An 18,802-nucleotide genomic window follows, 5' to 3' on the forward strand; every position below is an offset into this window, starting at 1 on the left:
TTTTGAACAAGCTGCAGCCTATCTGCCGATTGTTTAGGTAGTCCGGTGAATTACACTAGTATAACGTCGAGAAAACAGAAACATGCGTCAACGCTTTTTGCAGACCGACGTAAGGAGGTCTAACCTGCAATATTTATGAGGTGAAAGAAAGCGGTCTTAGTGACATTTTCAATGTGAGATTTAACTCACCCCGAATCAAGAATAATACCTTAGTTTCTTTCTACAGACTTATTCTGTGGATCCAAACTTCCTAAATTTGTTCATATTTTTTCTATTACTAGTTGTGCGAATAATATGGATTTCTGTTTTGTCTTCATTAAGTTCAAGGAAATGGGCTCCGGTGGCTCTGTGGCTAAGGATTTGCACCTGTGGCTGGAAGGTTGCTGGTTCAAATCCCGCAGAGGGGTCCTACTCCGTTGGGCTCCCGAGCAAGGCCCTTAACCCCAACTACTCCAGGGGCGCCGTACAATAGCAGACCCTGCGCTCTGACCCCACGCTTCTCTCCCTGTCTGTGGGTCTCAAGGAGAGCACCCTGGGGTATCCGAAAACACAAATTCCTAATGCACGAAATTGTATATGGCTAGTAAAGTGATGATATTATGTTAAATTATTCCAATTGTAAAACTGAATATACAGTTTGTCAAGGGATTTCGAGTATTGGTGTTATCCGGCTTTACAGTAAACGTGGTTTCATGGGGTATTTGAGGGAAGATATTGTTTCTCCCTCTTCTTTCCAGTCAATTCCACGAGGTGGCAGTATTGGGCTTTTAAACGGGAAGGAACTGGAATTCGGCATTTCAAAAGGAAATAGGCTAAAAACTACACTGGTACCAACCACCAGCAGGTGGTGCTTACATATCCTTTCCGTCAAAGACTGACAAAGAGAAAAACGTGCTTCTGTGAGACTGGCGTGGGAGGAAAAAAGAAGGAAAAAAAACATGTCGGTGATGAACGTATCTCGGACGAGCGGCTTCAATTTTACACTCCAGTTCTGGAGTTGTCACGCGTACTTCCTGCGCTATTCTGTAACTCCGTCCACAGCTGTCGGGCCTTCGAATAATAACAACACCAATAAAAACTTTATTTTATACACCGCCTTTAAAAGTAGCATTTCACAGTGCTTAACAGGTGTAAAATGGTTCAAATAAATCAGTTACAAGGATAACAAATGATAAAATAAGCACATACAAGAAACACCAGCAGTAAGAGATGCAGCAGAAGATCAATGCCCATTAGAAAATGGAGCAGGCACGGACACTGATTCAATAAAAGCCTGTGGGTGTAGTACATTCCTTCAAGCCAGGAGAAGTCGTACCAGGCCACCCCCCCTGGTCCAGAGCAGTAATATCTGTTCTGTAAAACGGTGCGCTGTTCACACAGCAATCAAAATGAGGATTTACTGCTGCATTGCTGCTGCCTGACATTCATGATACACAACAAGCTTCCTTCGTGTCTCTCTTAACTTTGGCAGAACCGCCCTAAGCAGGGCGTTTGCAGCACATTTATGAAGAGTGCGAAACCAAAATGTGGCATAAAACTCATTACTGCTGTGGTTGCGCACTGTAACATCTGGAAGCTAGGCGTCGCCACTATTGCTCCTCCACAGGCTGGTCTCCGTATGCTAGCGCTTGGACGTCCAGATGTTTTGTCCGGTCAGCTGCGTCGGCGGTAGGTTGTGTAACTGAGAGCTCTGGAACGAAAAGAGCTTGATTTCGCCGCATGACGTCATCACATCTGTCGACCACTTAAACGGGATTCTCGTCATCCTGCAGAAACTGGCTGGCACGTGGAGGTTTATAGAAACACGAGAGCAAGGCATCAAACGATTGTTTTTACTTCCAATATTGCCTTGCTAGAACGTTGCTTTAACAAGCTAGGATAAAGCAACGCCGTTCTAAAAAAACGCGGAACCAAGTTAATGATAATAAAGAAGGCTCCACGGCCGAAACGTTGTGTTTTTTGTCTTCTCTTTTCAGTATGGAAAAAACCTATTACTTGTTCCCAATGACGATAAATTCGTGAGCGCCGGGCTGCGTACGAAGAGCAGTTTATTTTTATCACGCTAGGTGGCAGCAGCAAGCTGCGACTTCAGGATCAAAGCCCCTTTCGTTTGCGGTACCTGATAACTGCTCAACAATTTACCGCCGACTTAACCACCGCAGCGGAATCTCACAGCTGCTTTATCGTGCTGAAGCAAGGCCGTGCGACGGTTTCTATCTTTTCAGTGCATCGATTGAAAATGTCAAAGCAGCTGAAGAAAAAAAAGAAGAAAGAGGCTTTATAAACCTTAACAAGAAGAAACGCTTCCAGAGAGAAACATTGCATCTCGCGTCAGCAAGGCGTGCCAACGGTGTCATGACGGCTCCAATGTGTAGTTTTAATGACTGCTTGGAAAATATTCTGTATAAAAACTCTGCAACATAACGCTGCACACCATCTATCCAGAACATTACTGTGAAGTAATATTCGGGTTGTGTGCTTAAATGAGGAACAAAATAGAGTTATTTGTATGTGGAATTCTTCCCCACAGATAAATTAAATATTACCAGAAAGATTTCCACAGGAGAAGGTAGAAGCACTTTAGGACGCTATACTAAACTTAGCATTTCCCCTGACCATTGACACCTACTACATTACAATGTCACCAGACATCATCCTGGGACAAGAGACTAGAAACTCTGGTTCATAGGGACTGGTGCACCACCACCACTTACAGTACTGTTAAATCAATAATTCACCAGCGCAAATCTCTGGGGCAGCTGAACTGTAAAACTGAACGGACCTGTAGGCCTGGCTGCCTGCGGAGGTACACTTCTAATACAAAATCAGGCTGTGCAGCACACAGCCTGGGCCCTGGTGAGAGGCCATGGCACAGGAGAACGTGTGAACTCCTCTGAGAAAGGCTGCTGGGCCCCTCTCTCTGACATAACTGTTCCCTCGCTCCTTTCAATTCAATCATACAGGCTGTGGCTGACATCGCCGCAGTGACAAACAGAAGGTCCCGGTGCCGGCCGGCACGGGATGTCTTCTCCCCGTCTCCAGTCAGCTTCTCTGTCACTAACTGACCTTCCTCTCTGCGACTGGGCGAAGGGCGCAGATTGTAAACCGCCTTGAAGACGCCACTGTGGGGACCGACCCCACAGCCCACAAGCACAGCGAAAGGGTTGTGCGTTAACCGCTATCAAGCGCTGACAGATGGCCGGGCGCGCAGCAGAAAAGCAGGTTTGGAGCCGCGGCGCAGTCTGGTGTTACAGTATCCGCGACCCCGTGGTAACCTCGCGGGCTTCCAGTTTTACACCTGTGAATAATTCACAGGGGATTATTAATGTACAGCGCTCCACTGATGGTCCTCCAGGGCACCGTGCTATGACAATACAATTTAGGTGTGCATAATCCCTCAGCTAATTTAATGTAGGTACACGACGGCGCAGGTGGCAGTTTAACGTTCCTCACCATTTGGTCGTCAGTTTAATACCGGTACCTGCATTTCTAAGATGTTTGGTGCTGACAAATGTAACAAAACATTTCGGCCCACCGTCACAGAAACAGATTTGAATCGCGCTGTGCGAATCTTAAACCACGATTCTGAAACTGATGTGACTCCGTATTTGTTATGGGATTTCTGTTCAATAAAAAAAAACAACAGCAGCAGGCTCGTGTGTTGGTTGCACGATGTTGAATTGATTTCGCTACACGATCCGTCTTCCCCCTCACAAGCAAATACTTCTGGGGAGTAAAAATGCAAGAGAGCCCTTTCCGGGTTTTTTAGAAAAAAAAAAGAGGATTCATTCTGTTTAAAGGAGCACAAAATTACTTTAATCAGAAGGTAAAATAGACGGTGCACAACAGTATCTCTAGACAAAGCGTGTAGCTCTAATTGTTTTTCCGCTTTGGCTGCAGGGGTTTAGTAGAAACCCCCTCATCCTCTTTAAAGAAAAATTGAATTCTCTTTCCGAGAAGAGGCTGACTCACCCTCGAACATCAAGATTGTTAAAGAGTATTGAACTTAAAGCTCCTTTGCCTGATGCCGTATTTAAATATTTCCATCACAGTACGGACGTTTTGTTGAAGGTATATTTTCAGGCATTTCCTTGTATTTAATTGCTTTTACTTCATTTTGATCAAATACAAATGTTGCTTGAACATAACGTGCTCCCGTTGTGATTTTAAATTCCTCGCACTTTGTATAAATCCTTTACCTGCACACAGACCATATTCAATTCCTGCCACTACGTGGCGCTCCGCGGTCTATATAATGGTCACGCGTCGGCCGGAACTTATCACTAGAACCATTTCTGGTTGAAAATGTATGGTCCCGGAGGGTGTTGACGAAAACGGCGATGGGTTTACAAACCGTTTAAGAGCAGATGGCGTCAGAGTGTAAGTTTGAAACAGTGAGGTGTGGACATCTCTTATGTCTCAAATGTGGAATTGAGTCTGTCAGTAAATAAGTGGCTTTTCAAAACAGAAATGGGCCTTATGTGGTGCCAGATGATAACACTACTACTGATAATCATCATAATAACTTATTTTTAAAAAAGTAAAAAAAAAAAACAAAACAAAAACAAACAGGATAGGATGTAGGTCGATCAGACACAGGCCCTGGTTAAGAGGTGAGCTTTGTGTTTGCATTTGAAGAAAGGTGAAGAGTCAGCATAAGGGCATTCCATAATAAAGGAGCAGTGGCAGAAACAGCACAGTCACAAAAACCCAAGACTTACTCCTGGGTACAGTTAGGAAAGGACCAGCTTCAACTGAACTGAGCCCACGGGAGGGAGTGTAAACATGGAGGAGTTCAGAGATGTATGATGGAGCCAGATTGTTTAGAGCCTTGAGAGTCAGTAACAGGATCTTGTATTGAATACATGATTTTATAGGCAACCAATGTAGAGACTTAAGCGTAGGAGTGATATGCTGCCAAGCTCTGGTGTGAGTTAGTAGTCTCACTGCAGAGTTTTGGACATATTGCAACTTACTAAGAAGAATGTTAGGGAGCCCACAGTGCAAAGAGTTGCAAAAATTCAAGACCCGGTGTTATAAATGCATGAATCAGGCACTAAGTGTTAAACATGGATAAAATCTCCTATTGCAAGCAGTATTTCTAATGTGAAAAAACATTAATGTGTCTTAATCACATTTTTCACATGGGGCTCAAAAGGCAGGAGAGGCCCAAGTGTGACTCCCAGATTCCTCACAACAGCTGACACGTGAATGGGGAAGCCATCCACCACTACTGTGGAGCTCTCCAGCTTGTCCAGACATTTGGCACCTACCAGTAAACAGTAACATTTCTGTTTTGCTGCTATTTAGCTTCAGGGGATTAGATGTCATCCAGAGACTGATGTCATCTGGGTGTCATTTTTCTTGCTTTGCTTCAGTAAAACTTCAGGAAGATGGCTTCCAGGCTGGCAGTCTGACAAAGGGACTTAGAATAGAAGTCTCTGCTCATGCACACCAACACTGACCCTTTCACCCCAAGAATGACACTAATATTTATGCATCGTGTTCGCTGGTAGGATTTATGACAAACATGTCTCCGTCAGTGGCAGTGTCCCTTAGGCGGAGCAGAGGTGAACACTGGCAGCAGAGAAGATGCAGGAATTTACTTCAGAGAGGTCAAGCTCAAGCCTTGAGTGGCCTTGGTGTGTGGACTTTACTCTCACATATCAAGCGTGAGATGCACAACATCTTAAAAAGGGTGCATCATGCTGTGACACAGCGCCCCCTGTGTCTATGCTGTAGTATTGCATTAGGATTTGAGTCTGGGGGGAAGGGTGCTTCCTACTGGTCTTCCATCAGCACTACTTGCTTTCTTGTTGCATTTTCTTCCCTTCCTTTCAGGATGCGAGTTCAGGCTCCCACAAGTCACATGCCTGCTTAGTCTCTGAGATGTGCTGAGATCATTCACTAAGCACAGGGATCTGCACTGCTGCCAGCTCTGTGAAGCGGAGGTCAGTCTTATCTTAACTCATTCTTCAGCGCCAGTCCACTTTTAAACTTTTTTTTTTATTATTGACTTTAAAATTTTAAAGTATTTTTTTAAGTTTCTTGATGCAAAGCAATTTTCTTGGCTCAACAGCTGGGCCCCATACTGCTGGCTAAATTCGACCTCCTTTTGTTGAGCTGTTGCCCAGGAACTGCTACCTCAGTGTGACATGGGATAGTAAATTATTTACTAGGCTTGCACTTTCAGCCTCTGAGGAGGAGCTGAGGGAAAAGCTGGCTCCTGTGGCAGCTTGAGACTCTTCCTCCTCTTATTAATAGCACTCATCTGGGATGTGTACAATCCCTCCCCAAGCCCCACAGCCAGAGCCAGTCAGGATGACGTGATCCAGATTCCAGGTCCAGCCCGGCTCGGAGTCCCAGGAGAAAAGGCCATGAAGTCACACCTGCCAGGTGGTGACAGATGCGTTCATAAGGAAGTGATGTCCAGGAGGGAAGTCTAAAGGCTGATGCTAAGTCATCACCAGGGATTGCAATAATGGACTTCCTCCCTGCTAGGATTTCTCAGTTTCTCAGTTGTGTTATGGTGATCCGGCGACTTTTAACATGGGCTAGCATGGGCTAGCTTCACTGAGCTCTTCTTCCTGGCTTGGCATCCCAAATACCAGCTCAGGCTTGAAAGAAGAAAGGCACCACATGGGTCTGACATTTTAACTCCAGATGTCAGAGCTGGGAGTCTCTGCACGGTAGCGCAGGTCAGCAGGAGATGGTAAGAACTTCCAGGGGGGTAATCATGTCATCTGCCACCCATTCTTGACTAATCACACTAGTTATCACTGGAGACACTCTCCTCCACCTAGCCAGACCCCCATCCAGCCTGTTTCAGTCCTTCAGATGTTCTTCCACACATTGACTTAATCCTCCATGTATCGTCTCATTTCTCCTGGTGTCTTTCTCATGTAAAGCGATCTTCTGATTGGGACCGAGTAACAAAACATGCTTGCATGTTTCACAGACATACTTGGACTTTAGTCAACTCTTGGTCACCTAGTTCCTTCAGTGCTGTATCTTGTAAGTGTCATGCTGTATTATCGCTGAGGTTAGCACAGGATGGCTCTGCAGCTCAGTGCAGCAAGCTGGAGTGAGGTTATACCTCACCACTGTACAGGCACCTGCAGTGTATGTGGGTACACCTACATCCAGAGTCATAGTCCCTAAGAGCACACGGGCGTCCTGACAGGAGCCCAGAATGGAGATCCAGTACATGCAAAGGTCTTCTGTGGCTTTGCCCCACTTGACACCAGTCAGGGTCAGACAGCAGTCTCTCAGGCCACCTCGGCAGGCAGTGCCTTCTCCAACAGCAGGGAGGAAGTGGAGGTTTACTGTTCTGCTGCTCTGCAATGCCTGGGGTTCTACAACTCTTCCTAAAGTGTGACTCTTGCATGTCCTCCTAAAGGTCAGCGAGTTTTTACCCTCAGCTGTTTCTGAAGGCAAAGCCCCTGGACACTGATATCCCTGAAACCTTAAGGAATTTCAGTTACAGTTGTGTTTTGATTGACTGCACCTTTCACCTTTTAAAAACTCCACAGGACAAAGTAACACACAAAATACAATATCTGTAATCAGAAATGTTTTTTTTTATTTTTTTATTATTTTGATATAGTCTCTAGAGCCTCCATTGTCAGGGGAGATGGATAACTGTACATTTGCAGACATTGTGAATTTTCCGACGCATCCCATGTACAGTACAGCTATTACACTGTTACAGCAAATAGTTCATTCTGCACAGACAGGTGGACTGTGGGTCTGGGGCGGTACTGTCTGGCTGTGCTGAGCACCCTGGTCTTTGCTGAAATCACACCAGACAGTGTTTATCACATATTGTCGTCTTTTCAACATCTCGAGAAAGAATACGGACTTGGGTGCTTGTGTGCCCTGCTGCAGCCTTGCTGTTGGACTGTTTACATCATGTTAAACTAGTAGAGATGTACTGTTCTGGACCACAATAAAAGCAGGTAAAAACTATTGTAAAGTAAGTAAGATTCGTAGACGAAGTATGTTGGAACCTACAGTAGCAAAGCTTAGGAATCTGCAGGAGATTGTATCCTACCGTTGGCCCTGTAGGAACCTGATGGTACCCGTCCAGGTTACCACCAAAAACTCTCCTGTAGGAGAACTTCCCAGAATAGCCCTGAAATAAGATTACTTCTGTATTTGCAAGGCTGTGTTTTTTAACATTTAAAAACTAGATTTTTTCAACATTGACTTCACCAAACAGCTGCCCTTCAAGCTGGGGTTTACTTTGTTGGCTGTGTAACGTGGGTGAATCTTCCTGCAAGCTGCGTAGCTTCTAGAATCCTTTGACATGATGCCGAAATGTGGGTGTGTATTCTGTCGAGGTGTGAACTCGTTCTCACAGCTCTGCCTCTTAGGTAGTAATACTGGCTGGCTGACAGAGGCTTTGCACAGCAGGTTGGATGTTGCTGTGCCTTAATCCAGAGCATCTCAGTGCAACCAGACAGCGTCGGAAGGGTTTATCACACTTGTTCTCTCAGTTCCTGTGCGGCAGTTCATCTTGCCAGGGAATGGGAACAATTAAAGGTGTCAGCTGCTTGGCAATGGATTTGACCTTCATTTTTACATGCATCAAGTCAATTACTCTATTTAACCAGGACGTTTGATTCAAATGTTCTGTGTGCATGTGATGCTATGTTGGCATTTTTCCATGGTATTGCATTATTGCTAGTATTTGAATGGCTTTATCTTTTTGACCTAGAGAAACAACTGACTGACTTTAAAGAAACTCGGAAAATCTCAACCCATTGCCTACTCAGCGCACCCAATGTTTTGGTAACATCCTAAAAATAAATGGCTCTGCTGTGCGTTGCAGCAGTGCGGTATTTCAGACTGTAGGGGATTTTGTAGAAACAATATTCTTTCCAGTTTTGTTGCAGCATATGCAAATAACACAAGCAGAAACCTTTAAGACATTCAGCACATGCAGCGTGAACATTCTCAGAGTTTGTAACTGAGCTGCGGGCGTTGTCTGAATGTCTGACACAACCAAACTGAATTCTTCCAGTAACACCGTCAAAACCTTGCAAAAACTACCAGAACATAACCATGTTTCAGCATTCCTGCGGCTCTGGGACCCGGAGTGTTTTTCCCTGTTAGCTGGGCGCTGTCCTTGCCTGTCTCTGATTTGTCTTCCCTCTGCTTTGATAACTTTGCTTTGCAGAGTCTGGGGCACTTTTTAAAAATAGATGCTTTGCCAGTTTGCCCCCAGCTTTTGTGGCCAGAGGAGCTGGCATCATATATGCAAGCTTTCTTTCACTGTGCATACTGACTAAGGATTCAGCACATATTTCACCTTAAGAGCTACACTTTGGCTCTAGTAAACATATTAAACATCATCAACAGTTACACACAGCCTAACCAGAAGGATTTAGGCACATAGTACACACACTTGAAACATTTTCTTAAGACACTGAATCATTCCACTCAGCACCGAATAAAGGAGTGTCCAACAGCTGGCCCAAACACCGAAGACAGACATTGAAATGTTTTTCTCTATCACAGATGCAGACAGAAGCTGAAAGGACTAACAAAAACAAGCATCTACACTGTTTCTATTACACAGAGAAAGGCTGTCCCAAGCCTTTATTACAACCCTTTCGAAAAACAGGTATTGATTGAAACATTTGTTGCCAGACAAGTACAGGAACACCACTAGCAAGGAAGAATTACCTGGCAATTTTATGTGGGAAAAAGAGCAGTTTGTCCTCTCTGTGCCCTGGATGTAAAATATAGCTCTCGTGTCCTTTTGAGTGCCACTACAACTTATTATTTTTATAAGCACAGGGAATGCGGAGCAGTCTGTAATTTTGTATTACATAGGCAAGTCATGGCTGAAAGGTGAAAAGGAAAGATCCCAATTTCCCGTTTGATAGTCCAAATTAAACTGCTGCTAGGTTGCTCAGCCGCGCCAGGGGCATTTCTGGTGGTTCTGCTGCTCCTTCTGGGGCCCTGGAGGAGGCATGACTGGCTCCTGTGGCAGAGAGGGCCCAGCGGGTTTGTGCTCTGGCCTGAATAATCGAAGAGGCTCGCGTTTCCCAGGACTTCGGATCATTTAACTCTCTCCTGGGGATCGCCGTCCTTCTCCTGTCGCTTTCAGGAAGTGTCTGATTTAGCCCTTAATTAAGCTGGCATTACAATGCAGTATGGCTTCAAACGCCTGGCTGTTGCAGAGTGAAGCTGCAAATGGCCTCCCTCCACATTGTTCGTTCTGCGGTGAGCCGTGCCGGGGTGTGTTCTAGCCCGTCGGATCTTGGAGTTGTGGGAAACTAAGGAACGGAGAGCTCGGCTGTGTCTCTGCGCAGTTTTGGGACTGTGTTGCAGTGTTCCCAGAGGCCAGCTCGGAAGCAGCCCAATACTGCTGTTTGCACAGCCATGCACAGAGAAAATCCAGGCCTTTTGTTTCAGTTGTTGGACCAGTAACAGAATTCAGAGCAGATACACATAGTTATAAACTTCTTTATTCTATAAGTAAATCAATAAATGATGAATACTACATACAGTGCAAAATCTTTTCAGTCAGAAGATATATCAACATTCAAGAAGTATGATATGGCTAATACTTGTTTTTTGTTGTTGTTTGTAGTTTTTTTCTTACTTTAAGAAGGCTTACAAATGAGAAGAGACCATTTGACCCTTCTAGCCCGTTTGGTGGCTGATAGTTCATCGATTCCAGGATCTCATCCAGATGGTTCTTCAAAGAAGCCAGAGTACCAGCTTCAACCACATGGCTGGGCAGCTTATTTTGGACTCCTACAGTCCCAGAATCTATCTACATGTTCCAGGAATAGTATACATTTACAAAAAGGATCTGAATCTAGACTCTGAATCAAGAATCTAGTCATCATGCTAGACCTGTCTCAGGGATGGGGATTGATGTACTATAGTACATTTTAGAAGATGTTGAGGAACTGGCAAACCTTCATCTTGTTTGACCTATTTAACCTGTTTCCAGTGTCTTAAGATTTTAGAGTGACTAACGTGATTGATTGCTTCTTAACTGGTAATGGGTGACAAGATATATATTCATAATTTAGAATCCTCCTTTACTTTTCATTTGCCTGCAGTAAAATTGCTGAAGCCCCTCTCACCCCTGGCAAGCAGTGGAGGAACTAGAGTGCGCTCTGTCCTAGAGAGTTGAAGATTTATCCAACATCCTCCCCCAAAATGGTTATTTTCCTCACAGTTTTAATAAATGATATAGGGAAAAAAAAAATATGTTGCGAGTTTTCAACCATGATCACAGTGATACAAATCTGCCCAGTTTCTGGCATAAAACATGTCTGAGAATAAACACAGAGAAAAGGGATCTCAGGGCCTTTCACAGCATTCCTCCCAAATTAAAATGCCCCTGTTTTGTTTAAAATGCATCTGTATAAATGGACACAACAGAGAGATTCACTGGTCTTCCATCGCCCAGATATATCTACTGCCCATCCTGTTTTTCTGGAGAGGACAGTCCTAAATTTCCTCTTTTTCCGTGATTCATTTTTATTTACATTCTCTTCCCCCCACTTCTTTGGTACGCGGGTTCATTTCCAATTGACGGCGATTAAAGGCACAATGAGAATGCAGAGCAGTCCGTCCCGATGGGCTGGGTCTCGGTTTTCGACTTTGTGTGACAAGGATGGTTTGAGGCGCTGGAATAGAGTTCAATTGGGGGACAGAGAGCACGCTGACACGGGACTGTTGTAGCTGGGTTTAGAAAAGCAAGCTGCCATTTTTTTCTGTTTACCACATTGAATGTACAAGAAGCAAGCAAGCATATGACTTGATTCCATTAAGAGACCTAATTTAGACATCTTATGCTTGTCGTGACAGACGAGTCCAGCTTATCGCAGACCCTTCTTACCTGGTGAGTAATATTGTTGTAAAACAGCCACGCTGAAGCCCTGCGGTTTTGTCTTTCTCAGAATTAAGATACCCCACATCATTTTGCTTTGACCATTTTCATCTCTTTTGCTGAAGGAAAGCCAATTAAATGCTGTTTGTTTTTTTATTTTTATTAAAATATTTTTTTTAAATAAATTTATCACACAGAACAGCCGCAATACTGTATGGACTGTTTGAACAAATGCCTAGAATGTTTCAACAACATAAAAAGTCATTTGATCTGGTAAAACTTGCTTAGAAGGAAATGGTTCCAATTAATTTTTTTCTTCAATTATATAATTAATGTAGCTTTTAGGATCAAGAACAAATACAGCCCAGAGTTCTTAATTAAAGCCAGGAAAAGACATTAGTTTTGTGCCTCCTGTAAAAGCATATCATTAAGTTTTAGTACATTTAGTCCTGCAATCACCAGTACAACAGGAGCTGAGGACTCCTGACGAGATGTTTTCAATTCCTTCTTCACCTATACTTGGACACCAGCCTTGGATACCCATGCAAAAAACAATGTCAATAAAGTATGTTTCCCGGCTTAAATTTCAATTTTCGAAAAAAAACCCTAACTAACTTGAACTGTGAAATTCAATCCCTTTACTGTTGTGACTAAAGCCTGCAGCCAGAAAGCTGACACTAGTGTCCCGACACTGATATTGCACAGGACTATCAGATATGCCAATTCATCAGTTCAGAAAATACAAACTTTTTATTCACTCCTACCCCTTATCAGGTTCATTTTCACCTTTTCCCTTTGATGCCTTCCATTTTCACTATATTATTTACTATTGCTGAATAGCCATCACTAGGTACAACCCCTCTCGTACCTTCACCAGTGCACAAGCAGCCCAGCCTCGCTCCTCCTTAAGGTGATATGCTATGTGTTGGATGTGTCTTAACGTTTGACTTGGGGCATGTTGGTAAATCACCATATTAGCAAAACCACAACATGTTATTCATTTTCCAGAGATGTTTTCCTTACAGGACTCCAGAGGTGCCCAGCCCAGACCCTTGCTTGCACAGTACTCCAAGTGTGGTGCAACGTGGCTTGATTACGCTACCTGACGCGATTAAACACTGTTTCCTGTTTGGTGGTGGCCATTCCTTCAGCTTCCCCTTGTCGTTTACAGTGATTCAGGGGCCTATTCATAGCACTGTGCTCTTGCCTGTCAGCAGCAGGGAGTTTAGTTCGGCCCTTTTTTGTAGGAAGAAAGGCAGTTTGTATTAGAGTATTCATGTAAAATATTAAACGAGTACTGCAAGTCACATGCTCGTTTCTTATTTATAGATGTACAGCATTCCTATGGACGGACTCTTCCTTATTCTTTTTTTTCTGGGACGCATTGTAATTATTGTTATAATTATTGTTTAATGGGCCCTTCTCCCTTTTGTAGCTTCTGCCAGCATTACTAGAGTTTACCAGGCCATTTCACAGTATAAGAGATAAGTGCTACAAATTAAACTGCTGGAAAGGGTTATTTCTTTGTCCCTTTAACTTCTTCTCTCTATTTCTGTCTCTAACACGAGGCTAATGGAACATACAGCCCTCACTGCAGTCAACCGCTCTTGAGAACTAGTTCAAACACTGACCAAGAAGAGCAAAACCCCAATTCCCCCATTTCCAGAAAAATCACAGTAGGACGTTCCACCCCGGGGTGGCGGACGCAGCGAAGCGCGCACAGACGTGAGATGCGCCCATCATCTCTTTACACCACAATGGGTGTGTCGGAAAACACCGAGCTGATGGACTCGGCGTCTGACCTCTTTCTCTGTCCCCTCGCTCGCTTCCTCTCCTGCTCGTCCTCCGCGTTAGGGTTCACCTTTCCGTTTTGGCCCTGCAGGTCTTTGGAAGGCTCTACGAACGCCACGTGCCTGCTCAGCCCCGCCTTGCTGCCCAGCGCGTCATGAGTGGGCGTGGCGCTGAGTGTGGAGGAGTGGATGCTGTCCTCGTTTTGGCTCTTGGCCTTCCCGTTGCGGGGACAGCACGGGCAGCGGCAGGGGGTCAGGTACAGGTAGATGAGCACCAGGACGACGCTGGCCAGGCAGCCCACCAGCGTGGTGTAGGCAGTGTTCAGCGTGTCGTTGCCAGCTTGCAGCGTGGCGTTGTGCACCTTGACGGACACGTACAGGGTCTCGTTGAGGGTCTCGCTCACAGCGTAGCAGGTATACAGCCCGGAGTGCTCGACCCTCGCCGGGCCGATCTGCAGGCTCCCGTTGGCCAGGAGCGTGACGCTCTGGTTGCTGGTGGCCGAGGTGACGATCTCGTGGTTGGGCGTCACCCAGGTCTTCACCATGTCCCTGTGGCGGCTGTCACAGCGGAGGGTCAGGGTCTGGTCCAGGTACACCTCCTCGTCCGCCTCCTTCACGGCGCTGCAGTTCATGTAGTCGCCGTTCAGCTCGAAGACGTTCACGGTGGTCTTCTGGGGCCCCGGCAGGGTGCAGGTGTAGTCGTCCTTAAAGTCCACCGCAGAGCTGAGCCTGCGGATGTGCCAGTGGGCCAGCAGGCTGTAGAGCGCGCAGTCGCAGGCGAACGGGTTGTTGTGGAAGTAGAGGCCGTTTTTGATCCAGGCCGGCAGGAGCTTGAGCTCCTGGATGGGCAGGCTCTTGATGCGGTTGTAGGAGACGTCAAACAGGCCGAGCTTGGGCAGCCGGGTCTTCTCCTTGACCAGCTCCAGGGGGAAGCGGGCCAGCTTGTTCTGGCTCAGGTACAGTTTCTGGAGGCTCCTCAGGCCGCTGAAGGCGGAGCGGTCGATCTGGGAGATCTGGTTGTTGTAGAGCAGCAGGACCTCCAGCTGGGTCAGGGGCTCGAAGAGCAGCTCGTCCAGCTGCTGCAGGCTGTTGGAGGACAGGTCCAGGTAGTGCAGCTGGGTGACGTACAGGAAGGCCTCGGAGGAGATGAAGCTCATGCCGTTGTGGCTCAGCAGGAGGTTGGACATCTTGGGCAGCTTCACCGTGGTCCACTCGGCGCGCAGCCGGGCGATGCTGTTGTAGCTCAGGTCCAGGACGGCCGTGTACTCCGGCAGGGCCTTGGGGATGCTGGTCAGGTTCATCTTGGAGCAGCTGACGATGTTGCTGGCGCAGATGCAGGTGCGGTGGCAGTTCAGCTTGGAGCCCGCCGCGGCCGCCGGCAGCAGCGCCAGGAAGGCCAGGGACAGCAGGGCACGGAGCGGGAGGAGCGGCCAGCCCATCGTGCAGCTCAGCACCCTCGCAGTGGCAGGGGCCATCGCCTGGGGCAGAGAGCCCACCGAACACCTCAGGGGCTGGCTCTGGGTTGCAGCTACAAGACAGTGGAAATGCAGTTCAGAGAACAGTGGAGGATGAGCCTGCCTTTTTTTGGAAAAACAGATCCTAAGGTGGCCAGGGCCAGTCTCGGAAAGCCTCGCTCTAGGCGCTGCTTGTGGCTGCTGGGTCCTGACTTAAATCACGACTGGCGTCTTGATTGCAATCTGACAGTAGTGGCACAGGCTCCACCGCCAACTAGCCACCCCCTGCAACGCTGACCGATATTTACTGGCTACTGCTGCTCCCCAGATCTCTCCTGCTGTGAACGGTGTGTATTCTTTATCATTCTCTGCTGTATACGCTCCGCGCGAGGACCCGGCAATAGCGAGAAAACGCAGTCGCACGCGGGCGGAAAAGAACAACAACAGAAGCTCTTCCTCACTTACTGTCGCGCGCACGTGTTCGCACCGCCGGGAGGCGGCGAGTGTCCAGCGGGAGCCGCGGAGCACGTTCTGAGCTGGCGCGAGAGTGAGCGCTGAGTTAAGTTCCCAAGTGTTGCATTGCACCATTTTCTACATACACGCGCACACCGCCGTACACACGCTCCAGCTGCCCCTTCGCTGGCTGGAAAAGTTCACGCCGCGCCTCGCGAAGTGCGGGGGTACCTTGCCACTGCTCCTTCAAAGTCCACAGCCCTCGATTTGAAGTCTCTATTGGCGCAGGTCCGCTTCTTCTCTGCGCCACGGCGGTGCGGTAGCGGGGCTAAGTGCAGGCGCAGCTAACCCTCTTCTTAAAATGACTAAATAAAGGAAAATTCCGAATCCGTGGCAGGGTCGGTGCCGAGGGAAATAAAGAGTTCCCCAGCAGAAGCTCTTGCCAATAGAAAAGATTCAATTGCTGAAAAACTGAAGTGGGAACTGCGGCGGAAAGGAAAAGCACGTCTCTCTCCTCTCCCACCCTCGCTCGGCTGCTGTCCCTCCCGAGCGAGCCAGAAATCAATACGTCTGAACAAACCCCAAGCCCGTAACCTTCGTTTCCAGAAAGAAAGTCCGGCCGGCCTCCGTGTTGTCCTGCTGTCTCAGCCCGGCACTCAGATCCCAGGATCCACGGAAGAGCAGGACGCAGAGCCGGAGCCGCTCTCGGCGGGCGCGCGAGGGGGAACGTGCCTGCGCTTCAGCAATCGGACAAGATGTACGGAGAAGGGGCCGCCGCGGTCATCCTCACCTACAGGAGCATCGGCGCAGACGACTCGTGTTTCCAGGAACGGGGGGGGGCAGCAGCACCTTCGCCAGCACCGCAGCTTGCACGGATTGGACAGCCGCCGCGGGGAACAAGCGGAGACGAGCGGTGTGGCGTCAGGCATTAACGGAGCGACGAGAACCCAAACACAATCTTGTCACACGAGTTTTCCTTCATGCACCGCTTCCCGATTCACAATTCACAGTATGTTTCGAATCCAACCCCCCCTCCCCTCCTTCCACTCTCCCGCCCCAAGAAAACCAGGTTCTTTAACTGCACCGTCCTCACCGTGACCGTTGTGATAGGTTAAATGCCGTATTCAAGCAAGGGGGTCGTCCTCTTCATTTCTCAAGCGCACGGGGAAAACCACTGTAGAAGACACCCGGAGGGGACCTTTAGCACAGGCGGCGTGCGTGCGGAAGGACCGACCGACTGCATCTTCTGCGCCGCGTCTCTCCCATCAGCTCATCTTCATGCGGGACCGGTAGTAACGGCAACAGGCGCTGCTGCAGCGCGAGGGCTCCGCGAGCTCGCTGCGTCTGGCGGCAGCGCTCGGCTTCTCCTCGCGAGCGGCTCTGCGCCGTGCTGCTGGGGGTGAACTACGACGTTCTCAGTGTCCTTGTGCTGAGAGGGAGAGGGAGGTCTGTGCACACACACACGCGCGCAGCCATTGTCAACCCCGAGCCTACCCGAGGGATGTTATTGGTTGGCAGAAGGCAAAAGTGCTCAATTTAATTGACACAGCCTTGCCCCGTTTCTTTACAGCCAAGTCGCAACGTGCAGTGCACTGCGGAAATGCGCTTGTGGTCGTTGTTCTTGTTTTCTAGCATCGATTCCTGGCAGTTGCAGGATTTACAAATGCACAATTCACAGGGAGAGCCTAACTCCTCTCCCCCTCTAGTGAGATGTGTTTTAGTTTAGGAACACAGAGACTCCCTACCCCATTTGTGGATGTGCAGGAAATGCCGTGTTTTTTTCTGGAATGAAGAAAAAGTGCCAGTATTATGTGTGCACTGCATACAAATGTTCCAGCGGCAACTCCAAATTCCATTCTTTTAGATGAAGGGTGATGGTGGAGTGTGGAAACCGAAATGTGCTGAATACACTACAAGCAATAGTCCCCATGACGCCTTGCTTAACGTGATTTAATCTGGAAAAGGACAATCAAGCCTTTTGAGTGTTTCATACAGCCCATAGGGATGGAGAGGAGCTGCTGAGGAGGTGTTATCTGTGGTGCACACACAGCTGCTCAGCTATGAGTGCAGGAGCAGTGGCAGTAGTGCGGATCGGGCTCTGCCCACAGCCCGCTGCAGGCCTGTGTGTCTTCTGAGGCCACGCCAGCGGACAGCTGCCCCTGCTCTGATACGGTGCTTGTGTGATTGTGCACATCGGCAGATCTGAACACCCAGTGCCATGATAAGGCTGCAGGGCCACACGGCTCTGCTGGACTGTCTTCTCCCACATCCTCTTCTCAGCAGGAAGAGTTGGCCTGATCCCACGCCATCATGCAGGAAAACAGCAGCTGGGTCTTTGAGCTGCTGCTCTGTTAGCCACATCCTGCTGGCGCAGTGCAAAGGGCCAGTAATACAGCTGTCCATGGGTGTGTTCAGCATGCAGCAACATCAGCCTGGAGGTTTTTAGATGAAGAGCAACAGAATGCCATGTCTCCTGGAGGCCTGCAGTGATCGTCAGTCTAGGGGCAGCAGTCATACTCTAGTGCAGCAATTCCAACTACTTCAAAACTCAGAATTTGGAACTAACAGTCCAGGCAGACTTTGCATTGCAGGCAGTCCAGACGAGACTTTTCAAAGGGCTTGCTTCACTTCCCTCTGGTTTCCTCTCCTGCAGATGAAAACAGATCGCGTGTTGCACTCTAGAAGCACAGCGCAGACTTTCTAAGATTCTTACTTATTTTTTAAAACTGAAGCATCTCCGGGAGACAGGACCTTACTCCCCACTTGGATTTTGTATTGAATTGATATACAGCGGGGGTTTTTTTCCCAAGCTCACCACAATGCGACACTGCAATGTTCCCGTGAGAAGGAATGCAAAAGTCACACCATGGACACGTCAAGGACGCATCACTGCCAGGCCCACACGCACCCCCTGCTAGGCCACTCGAGGCTGTGGGTGCGGACATCTGCCCTGGCGAAGGCCTCTGAGGGAGTCCCACCCGCTGGCCTGTCTCCTAGTCGTCTTGACAAGCGCACGGCTCTGGTTTGGCTTTGCTGCCCCGTCTCTTCCAGCGCCGAAAGGCCGCTGTTCTGAGAGAGGGCTTCCCCACTCGGTGCTCCCTTCTGATTGCCTAATAATAGGAATAATAATAAAAATAATCTTGGGAGCTTTCAAAACCTCAAAGTCGATTCATAACGCTGCTTAAGTGCTGCTTTCCAGCTACTTTGTTGTATATTTATTCCCTTTAGAAAGGTGTGAAGATCAC

At 47.8% G+C, this 18,802-nt stretch overlaps 1 protein-coding gene across 3 annotated transcripts; it reads right to left on the reverse strand.

Annotated features, from left to right (window-relative positions):
* Positions 1-10,462: 10,462 nt before the first annotated feature.
* amigo1 (adhesion molecule with Ig-like domain 1) lies at positions 10,463-17,313 on the reverse strand. 3 transcript variants are annotated; one of them, XM_015342558.2, is made up of 2 exons: positions 16,651-17,313; positions 10,463-15,178 (listed from the first exon to the last, which is right to left on the reverse strand). In XM_015342558.2, exon 2 carries the CDS (start codon positions 15,123-15,125, stop codon positions 13,608-13,610), a length of 1,518 nt encoding a protein of 505 aa, XP_015198044.2. In that variant the 5' UTR covers positions 15,126-15,178; positions 16,651-17,313; the 3' UTR covers positions 10,463-13,607. The 3 variants fall into 3 exon arrangements, with proteins under 3 accessions (XP_015198044.2, XP_015198048.2, XP_015198045.2); XM_015342562.2 differs by having other exon boundaries at positions 15,789-17,313; XM_015342559.2 differs by having other exon boundaries at positions 15,570-17,313.
* Positions 17,314-18,802: the final 1,489 nt, after the last annotated feature.

Source organism: Lepisosteus oculatus, chromosome 5 (genome assembly GCF_040954835.1).
Source record: "Lepisosteus oculatus isolate fLepOcu1 chromosome 5, fLepOcu1.hap2, whole genome shotgun sequence".
In the NCBI taxonomy this organism is placed as follows: domain Eukaryota; kingdom Metazoa; phylum Chordata; class Actinopteri; order Semionotiformes; family Lepisosteidae; genus Lepisosteus; species Lepisosteus oculatus.

Bases quoted from the DNA above. Each gene is read 5' to 3' on its own strand.
- amigo1 (XM_015342558.2), bottom strand. From the start codon at position 15,125: ATGGCCCCTGCCACTGCGAGGGTGCTGAGCTGCACGATGGGCTGGCCG.